This window comes from Myxocyprinus asiaticus, chromosome 1 (genome assembly GCF_019703515.2).
Source record: "Myxocyprinus asiaticus isolate MX2 ecotype Aquarium Trade chromosome 1, UBuf_Myxa_2, whole genome shotgun sequence".
NCBI classification, from domain to species: Eukaryota; Metazoa; Chordata; class Actinopteri; order Cypriniformes; family Catostomidae; genus Myxocyprinus; species Myxocyprinus asiaticus.
In genome coordinates, this window is record NC_059344.1 from 57138471 (window position 1) to 57149058 (window position 10588).

A 10588-nucleotide genomic window follows, 5' to 3' on the forward strand; every position below is an offset into this window, starting at 1 on the left:
GAAATTGAACAGGATTAGGCCCATTTTGGAGAAATTATATGAAATTCATATTTCGCTATCACATGCAGCCGCTATTCACAGCACATCATCTCCGCTAGTGCGTTCTGTGCCGTCACCAGCTTCATCCACTGGCAGAGTTCAACAGGAGTTTGGAATACTCCTTATTTCCAAGGATGAAGCACCACACAGAAAGGAATGATGCATTTATTAAAGGATTGACATCAGGTTAGATACTTTACTCATGTACTTGTTCTTGTTAAAATGTCCCGTTACCTCACATCATACAACTGAGTAGAGCTGCTGTTGTTAGAACAGGCTGAAAGGAGTTTTAGCGCGCACAGAGATGCGCAAACCAAGCGTACTCTTCCAGAACGTCATCTGTTGCATTGGGAAGTATACTGTAATGAATTGGTTTGCTCTGATATTTCATTGAAGCAAGAAAAATTATTCACGGGCTTCCCAGCACCATTTGAGTGAGGACATACTGTAGAAGAGAGCGCTTAAAACACTTGCACATGCATGTCTACAAAATAAAATGAAGCGTGATCATTTTGACCAAATTAAAATCGTATATGTAACATAAGTAACAACAGAACAGAAGTTATAATTGTATAGCTATAATGAGTAATTCCTTGCATCACTTCATAAAGTGATAAAATGTAATCTGATTCTGATTATTGTGATGGGTCGCACTCAACACTCAGTAGCAGATCTATATGTTCTTTGCAGTGCCACTGAATGGACATCAAAAAGATAGAAATGTGAATAAATTAGTATAATATTTTGTATTAGACGCATCACTGTTTTATTATAAGAGTTCTTTGTGAGTGAAATACCCTATCATTTATTTACATGTAGGGCCTACACAAGCATACCATAGAGCACAAATTATGATTAAAACTTGCATAATATTAAGTGTATAATATAAAGATTATGTATAGTTGTAATCTAATAGCTTCTAGCCATTTTTTTTAATTATTACAGCGATGCGGCCCGTGGCACCTTATTTTTTTCTGCATTTGGCCCCCGACCGAAAAAGTTTGGACACCCCTGCCCTATAGAGACTAAATGGGTCTATTGACTTGGTGGTGTACTGTATATATATTTATATATGTTTTGTTTTTTGTTGTTGTTTTCACAGGGTTATAAATTATTATTATTATTATTATTCTTGAGAATCTCATTTTTCTTTTGTAAGATATTTTTTATTTTTATTCATTTATTTTATTTTTACTTTGATTTGGTAATTTTTTTTTTTTTTTTTTTTTTTTCAAATATCAGTAATATTTTAAAAGTAAATTATTTCAGTGCTTATTTTTCTAAGAAACGATAATAAAAGATTATTCTGCACTACTCATGTCAACCTTTATTTGTTCAGGAATTTTTATCGTTTAATAAAACTTGGATTTTATTTTACTGTCTCCAGACGGTTACACCTCATGACATTATCAAAATATCAAAACGACTTTGAACACAGTAATTGAAAACAGTAATAAAACAAACTGTTTTGTGTGAATTGCGTATCTAATTTTATTTACTAACTTAATAGAGAAAATGTGCGTCATGTCATTGACCCTTGGGCCAGTAAATAAACCATCCAGCAAGCACCCAGTGGAAGTTATTTCAGTGGAAATGTTTTTTTTTTTTTATCATTATTATTTATTTTATTTTTCTTGCTCGGGCAGGCACCTCTTTAGAATTGTTTCAAAAATTTCTTCAGAAAAAGTCCAAAATATAGTTACAGATGGTATACTGCCTTCTTCGGTTGATTTCAGGGCTATAATATAATTGTACAGTCACTGGACTGTGACTTTTCAGTGATATGCTGCAGTAATAGAAGTGGATTTGGTCTAAATTGGGTAATTGCTGTCCTCGATCAATATTAAAAAGTATTTGCTTTGTGGCTTTCTACTACACACAAGCTATGTCATGAAAGGCTGTAGACCGCCATTCTGTTTAGCTTCTTTACTGTTGATATTGTTATCAGCTTGCCAACATTGCAAGTCTTGGCCATCAAATGGAGGTTCTTCACATGGGGCTTAGCAGCTTAAACACAACAGGCTGGAAATATCAGAAAATGGGGTCTAAAGTCCAATCCTCTCATAATTGCATGCTGGCCAAAGGGATTTAGTTGTTAATGCGCTGGGAGGGGGGCTTGACATCAAGAGCAACCGCTGTGCTCAGAAGACAAAGATGATCAAAGTCTCCCATGATGGCAAGCAAGTGTAGGACTAATTAAAGAGTTTATCTGCTTATTTGTTTCTTTTGTATTTTGTTATGTATGACATGTACAGTATTTTGCATTAAAATATGCAGCAGTCGACTGTTTACAGTGAACTTTATATTGGCTCACTGCTGTACAGAACATGTACAGCAAATCAAATCTCCGCAATACTTGCGGGACCAATCTTTCTTTAGTGTCTTTAGTGCCCTCTAGGGTTTGTGGACACTTTCACAAACAAGTTGAGTTGAACAAATGAACCCTTGAGCTTGCCGTTGCTAAGGCAATGATCTACCAGCTGAGCTAGAGGAACCCTATAGATAGTGATGTCTTTAGTATTTTATGTCCTTTTTCCATTAGAGAAGGACTCTATATTTTAAATGTGCAGCCTATATCAGCTATAAGTTATTTTTGTCAACTTTTAGGAGCACACTAGCACAGGGGTTTTTAAATTTGTGATGCTTAGGACCCCAAAATATGATGATCCACTCATGAGGGACCCCCTTTCTAAAATGTAATCCAGATATATACTGTTTCATATAAAGTCCAATTTATTCTGTGAGGAAAAAGCTAATAGATAAGACAATATGTTGTTTACAAAATTAAATAGTTGGCTTTTACATTGTCATTGTAATATTAAGGGGTAGTGGTAGCTCAGCAGTTAAGGCTCTGGGTTACTGATCAGAAGGTCAGGGGTTCAAGCCCCAGCACTGTTGGGCCCTTGAGCAAGGCCCTTGACCCTATCTGCTCCAGGGGCGCCATATCATGGCTGACCCTGCACTCTGACCCCAGCCTAGCTGGGATATGTGAAAAAAAGAATTTCACTGTATATGTTCAAATGTATAATGTGTGATAAATAAATAAAATAAAAAATTAATAAAGCCAAAAGATATTATTAAAATATTATCTGGAAAATATTTACTTTGTTTTAGGTTGAATGCATATCTTTATTTTTATTTTTATTTTTTTTGTGATGTTAGATGTATAAACCTGTGTATTATAAATTCAATTGAAATTATAGTCTTTAAAAAGCAGAATAAAAGAAAAATATTGTAAAATTAGTTTCATGTTTCGGTTTTTTTTTTTCTTCTTTTGTTTTTTATTCCTCCGAAATTTTCCACAGCTTCCCTAGCACCCCCTTGTGGCCCCATGGCAGTCCCAGGACCCCAGTCTGAAAACCCCCTGAATTATCATATAGATGGCCTCAAAGCTAACAATTATGGGCTAAAAGCAACAAAAAAATGTCATGGGGTCAAGAACTACCTATCTTGGCCAGGGCACATTTTCAAAATGCAGGCTTACCTATATAGAATAAATAAGCTTGCATTTTGAGTTGTGCAGTTATAAGGGTTAGTTCACCCAAAAATGAAAATTCTCTCATCATTTACTCACCCTCTTGCCATCCCAGATGTGTATGACTTTCTTCTTCTGCTGAACACAAACGAAGATATTTATATTCAGCTCTGTAGGTCCTCACAATGCAAGTGAATGGATGCCAAAATTTTGACGTTCCAAAAAGCATATGATGGCATCATAAAAGTAATCCATACGACTCCAGTGGTTAAATCCATATCCTCAGAAGCGATATGATAGTTGGGGGTAAGAAACAGATCAATATTTAAGGCCTTTTTTGCTAGAAATTCTTCTCCCTGCCCAGTAGGGGGCGATATGGATGAAGAATTTGAATCACCAAAAACACAAGAAGAATGTGAAAGTGAAAATTAAAGTGGAGTTTGACTGAGCAGGGAGGAAAATATAGAGTAAAAAAAAATTACTTAAATATTGATCTGTTTCTCACCCACACCTAACCGATCACTTCTGAAGACATTGATTTAACCACTGGAGTCTTATGGATTACTTCTATGCTGCCTTATGGGATTTTTGGAGATGTAAAATTTGCTTGCATTGTATGGACCAAAAGAGCTGAGAAATTCTTCTAAAAATATTCATTTGAGTTTTCCCTTTATATATTTATGCCATAACTTTGCTAAAGCTGCGTTTACTCAAGTGTCTCTTCAAGGGAAAAGTTTTTCTATTTTTTTTTTTTTTTTTTGTAAAAAAAATAAATATATAAAAAAAAACGTTTTTGTACAGTGACTCAGCGTGTTCCCAGCATGCAGCTGTGCAGTCACATACCTCACAATGACCAAAATCCACCAGACAGCTAGTAAGATTTACAAGGTGTGGTTACTACAACAACAGCACATTCAATTTTTAAAGCCTTTCTCCTTTCTCCTTCATTTAAATCCATGTTCCCTGACTCGATGCCCTCTTTGCATGGCAAGGACATTTTTATGATATTTTTTTTTTTTTTTACCCCCTCAGCTCTTTTTTTAACTAACTATAAGGAATGCACAAAGAAGCTTTTTTTAAACCGGATGGCTTTGGGCCCCTCTGTAAGGGCTCGTCTGGTTCAGACAGACCAAGGGCTACCCAGTGAGTACTGCCCGTCTGATACCCCACTGCGACACTTCCTCACTGGACCCAGACAATACCCCAGCCCTGACCCCTGTTACATAACATGTCTGTACTGTAAATTTATAGCCAGGACTCGCCCTCTGTGACATATTTGCCAGAATTCAGCCTCAGTCTATGTGTGAATGTATAATACTTGCAGTCTTTTTCACAGTTTGTCAGAGCAGAAATATTTGAGCAATAATATTTTATGTATTAATGGGTATATAGCAACTGTTATTATTTTGCATTTATCTTGTAGGTGATCATCAAAAGAAAACACATGATCATTCCATGAGTCCTGTCATTCCAAGGTAAGCCATTTAAAAATGAGATTTTAATAGATGGCTTCATGTATAATATTTTTCATAGTTTTTTCATAGTTACTAAAAGTTTATATACTCGGTACACATAAATATAACCCATAAAGTGTTTGGACATATAAGCCAATCTTAAAAAGTATGAATGTCAGTGCATTAGATAGCAAAATATCAAACCAAGCGGCATCTTCTAACAAGTGATGCTAAACTAGAACTAAACATTTAATTTCCTAGTTTTTGCAAAAAACAACTGGTCCATTGGTCATTTTTAGTTGAAGTTTAGAGTCAGTTCCCCTCAAGTAAGCAGTCCATCAGATCACATTTTTCTAGAAAAGTTTGCTTTTGTTATCTTTAAAATAAATGCCGCTTGGTGTCGTATTTTGTTATTTAATCCTATGACATTTTTAAGAGTGGCTTAAGTGTCCAAATATTTTTTGCCAACACTGTGGCACAAAAGAGGGCAACAGTCTGCTTCCGGAAGTAAAAATCCCATCAATTTTTTCCGTTGGGGAATTAGAGTAAAGACAGGCCTACCGTGAGCTCCGAGGTTGTTAATCGATGGAATAAGCCAACAGTCTGCGTTATTTCAACTTCCTTAAAAAAAAAAAAAAATGTGTTTAATAGCTGAATCCCTTGTGAAGAACTACACTTGCCGTGAATCCTGAAGGGAAGTGATCCACCAATCAGAGAGTCACGGCAAACGAAGTGCACCAAATGAGCTCTGCAGCAACCGCCCACTTCCATGAAGCAATCTAATCGGTCTACCTACACTCTCCAACTACTTATATATTTGCATATATCTGAATATTTTGCAATAACATTTAAATCTATTGTTTATATACTTAACAACAACTTCAAATCAGTGGTTTTATATGTTTCCATTGAATTCAATTTAATTGTCATTAGCAATGCTTCATGGGATTTTATCTCATTCCCTCATAAAAACATTAAGTACACAGTTTTGTACCTTTTTTGTCTTTTTTTGTCTGATTTTGAAATACTTTTTGCTTCAAATCAAAGTTTGTAATGTTGTGATTCACCTTAGAGCTGGTTGGTTTGGTTCATGGCTTAGAACTCTTTTATGAAGGATTTTATGAAATCCCAATGGGAGAAATATATGGGGAAAATACTTCCGGAACCAAAACGGCAGAAAAAGTGAGCAGGCACTGTTACGCTCTGTTCAAATCTCATTGGCTTGAGATGACACTTCCCAAGTTTTGGGTTCCCTGGAAATGGCATATACACTTTCCAAAGAACATTTTGTGCATACATGATGTTTAAACATGAAGGTCTTAGTGAAAGTATTTGAATACAGTTCATTTCAATGCCTCATGTGGCTAATAATAGGCTGTTATTGAGTAGTTTCTTTGGTAACACTTTACAATAAGGTTCCATTTGTTAACATTAGTTAACATTAACTAACAATGAACAGGGGGCCTGGGTAGCTCAGTGGTAAAAGATGCTGGGTACCACCCCTGGAGTTCGCTAGTTCGAATCCCAGGGCGTGCTGAGTGACTCCAGCCAGGTCTCCTAAGCAACCAAATTGGCCCGGTTGCTAGGGAGGGTAGAGTCACATGGGGTAACCTCTTCGTGGTCGCTATAATGTGGTTCGTTCTCAGTGGGGCACGTGGTGTGATGCGCGGGTTGATGGTCTCAGACGCGGAGGCAACTGGGATTCATCCTCCGCCACCCGGATTGAGGCGAATCACTATGTGACCATGAGGACATAAAAAGCGCACTGGGAATTGGGCATTCCAAATTGGGTGAAAATTGGGAAAAAATCCCTCCCCCCCCCCAAAAAAAACTAACAAAAACTGAACAAAATGTTCGCAGCATTTATTAATCTTAGTTGATGTTAATTTCACCATATACTAATACATTTTTCAAAATTAAAAGTTGTATTTGTTAACATTAGTTAATGCACAATGAACTAACAATGAACAGTTGTATTTTTATTAACTAACATTAATAAATGCTGTAAAAAAAAAATACTGTAATATTGTAAAGTGTTACCGTTTGTTTGATATATTTGACAATGCAGTCATAGTGTATAACATTGCAATCTTCCTGCAGAAGACCAGCTTTTAGATACAACCCTGGTATGAACAATACAGAAAAGACAGGGGAAGAGCGAGCAGATGTGGCAAACGGGAACCCCATCCCTCCTTATTTCACCAAAACCAGCAGCTCGGAGTGGAATAGATCCAATGAACACGCTGGTCCCTTTTCCAAGCAGGAGGATTCCTCATCACACACCGAAGCACCTCCTCAGGTTCCCTCTCGGACTCTATCACACACTACAGCTCCACCATTGCCTCCGAAACCACTTGTTTTATGTTCAGAGAACCGGCGACGCCTTGTGCACGATCCCTCTCCTCCAAGCCCTCAACGCTTTCCGCGCAACGGCTCGACTCTGTCCCACACAAGCCTGCAGAAGTGGCTTGAAAACTCAGCTGAGTCAAACATGCTCTCATCAGAAACAAGCTCCAAATCTGGTTCTTCTGATCAAGACAGGAATGATCTCTCAGCTAGCGAGGGTGAGGAGAAGTGCTCTACTGTTTCTAAGCCTCTGGTCGAGTCTCCTGGAATCCCCACCACTTATTTCTCTGTGGATAACTGCATGACGGACACATACCGTGCCAAGTACCACAAAAAGAGACCTGCTCTGTATATGATGGCTGACACTAGAGGTGGGGATCATACGTCATCTGGAGAAAGTGATTACGGTGACAGAGTATCACCAGCTCCATCAGATTCACAGGCACCACAGCATCCCAGAGCGTTACCGGTATCAGGTAACTGCAGTCTCAAATGTATAGACTCCTACATATGCTAATGTGTAGGGGTGGGCGATAAAGCACTAGATATATGTCAACCTCTGTTAAATGTATAGTATTATATGTATAATATATATATATTAATTTTTTACTCTTTGTTTTATTTTTATTATTATTATTGCAATGTGTATGATTGTTCACATAAAAATACAAAAAATCTTTACTTCGGACATAGAAGCAATTTTCCATAAAAATGTCGGTGTAACTTTACAGTAAGGTTCCATTTGTTAACATTCCTTAAAGGAATGTTCCGGGTTCAGTACAAGTTAAGCTCAATCAACAGCATTTGTGGCATAATGGCGATTACCACAAAAATTTATTTCGACAGTGAGGCACTTACAATGGAAGTGAATGGGGCCAATTTTTGGAGGGTTTAAAGGCAGACGAAGTTGTTAAACTGGCCATAACTTTACACAGAAAAGGTTAGTAAGTGATTTTATCACACTAAAATCATGTTTACATTCATATTGTTTAAGTTTTGTGGCTATACTTTTGAAATGGTGAGTATTTTTACGTTCAGAAATTGGCCCCCATACACTTCCATTGTAAGTGTCTGACTGTATCAAAGATTTGTGCTTTTATTTTTTTTATTTTTTTTATTTATTTTTTTTAATATATACATATATATATATATATATATATAATACGAGGGGCTAGTCCAAATTAATTGTTGTGGTAATCAACATTATGCCACAAATGCTGTCGATTGAGCTAAACTTGTATTGAACCCGGAACATTCCATTAATGCAGTGGGTATCATGAACTAATATTGAACAATATTTTATTAAAAGCTTTTATTAATCTTGGTTAATGTTATTTTGTGAAAATAATATTGTTAAATGTTAGTTCATAATGCATTAATCTTAACATAAATAACTTTTCATTTAAAAAAAATTTAATTTAAAAATAAATAACTGCAACACTTTACATATAAGGTTGACTTGAACAGTAGTTAATGACATTAGTTAACATGAACTAACAATGAACAATACCTTTACATCACTTTTTAATCTTGCTTAATATTAATTACAACATATACTAATATATTTTTTAAATTAAACATTAAACATAAATTAACATTAACTAATATTAATCAATATTGTAAAATATATATATATATATATATATATTGTTCATTGTTAATGATACATTATGTATTTACTAATGTTAACCAATTGAATTAGTTCATGTTAACTAATGTAGTTGACTAATGTTAATGAATACAACCTTATTGTAAAGTGTTACCAAAATGTCTACATCAGTATATATCTAAATATATTTACTTGTAAGTCTCATGAAATGAAACTGTTAAATATTCATTCTAATTTTCTTTTTTTTTTTTTTTTTGTCCAGTTCATGCTACCAGTAAACCCACTGCAAAATGGAAAGCAGTTTCCGTGAAAGGACTGGATGAACATGGCTTCCTATGACACTAGATTTCATCCAATGACATACACAGTGGTAGTGATGATTTGCATAATGTATTATGAGCATTTGCCTGAGAAATATGGATCAGTGTACTTTAAATTGCCTTCTCATGCAGATCTGTGTTGCTACATTTTCAGTGATGTGAGTGTGTGGCAGTATAAAACATACACATTTTTATGCCAAAAGAGAATGATATTGCATAACTTAAAAGAAAATATTTGAAACACTCCTTAGGCTCTGAGTAAATTTAATGCAACATGACTTTACTAACAGAATTAACAAAACTGAAAGAATGGGTAAGCAGTCCCATAATTCAGTATGTCCTATATATTAAAAAGTTAAATTGTTCTTATAGAGGATATGTCTGTTTACTGCTATTCATTTTCTCTGGAATGGCTTAATGTTTTGGTTTTTTTAGTGAGCAGAGCTGCTAAAATGTTTGATTGTATTTTCAAAGGGTAAAGCTGCTAAATGTGACATGGTTCCTGTAAGAACTGCCTTTGAAAAGAGATTATGAGCTCTTTTTAATATATTTGATGGCCATCTTTTGTCGGTTTAGATGTCTGGTATCTTATTTTTCAATTTCGCCCCTGATCACTACTTAAAATGGGCCATTGAAAATATTTGCACCCTTTTTACTATGTTGAGCAAATTTTTTCGACCAATGTGCACAGAACTTAGAACTGAGATTAATTTGTAAATTGTTCTTTAACAGTGGAGTCTATATTTTTTTGGGCACACAAAGTATGGATTTTTTTGTTCTTTTTTTTTTTTTTCATATTTGGACATTTTGTTGTACATTTGTCAAATTGTGTGTGTTTGTATGATAATGTTTTTGTATGTTGCTAGGCAGACCACTGAATAGTGCCTTATTTTGTATGTAAAGGTGGGATAAAGGTGTTTTTAGCTGTAAAATTTTAACTTTTGAAATTATTTTATATAATAGGTAGTTAATTTTGGTTGATTAAGACTTTTAATAAATTGATTTATTTAAGCATAGCATGGTTTCTTCATTTATTAGAATTCGATTCAAACCTTAGTTACAGAAACATACTGAAGATGGAGCATTAGCTCTGTCGGAATTATGGAATTGTATCAGGATGACGTCATCCAAATGTTGCTAAATCTTTTTTTTAAATAATAATTTAGAATGAAGGCCCATGAAATCTTTGGCAAACTCTGTGTAGATACTTTAACAGAGAATGCAACATGGACCAATTATTATATTTTAATTAGTCAAAATAATATTCATCTTCAATACAAAGGATGCATAACACCTGTTTGGTCATTCAGTATGTACATTAGAACATACGCTCAAAATTAAGTCA

General features: G+C 35.1%; 1 protein-coding gene across 3 annotated transcripts in view; it reads left to right on the top strand.

The window, feature by feature from the left end:
* Positions 1 to 10259, top strand: part of LOC127445846 (inactive ubiquitin carboxyl-terminal hydrolase 53-like) — a 70219-nt gene extending 59960 nt beyond the window's left edge. For all 3 annotated transcript variants that reach the window (XM_051708268.1, XM_051706683.1, XM_051707448.1), the window contains exons 16-18: positions 4938 to 4989; positions 7069 to 7790; positions 9186 to 10259. In XM_051708268.1, coding sequence (XP_051564228.1) covers positions 4938 to 4989; positions 7069 to 7790; positions 9186 to 9262 — 851 coding nt within the window. In that variant the 3' untranslated portion in view covers positions 9263 to 10259. The remainder of the gene's footprint in view (positions 1 to 4937; positions 4990 to 7068; positions 7791 to 9185) is intronic.
* Positions 10260 to 10588: the final 329 nt, after the last annotated feature.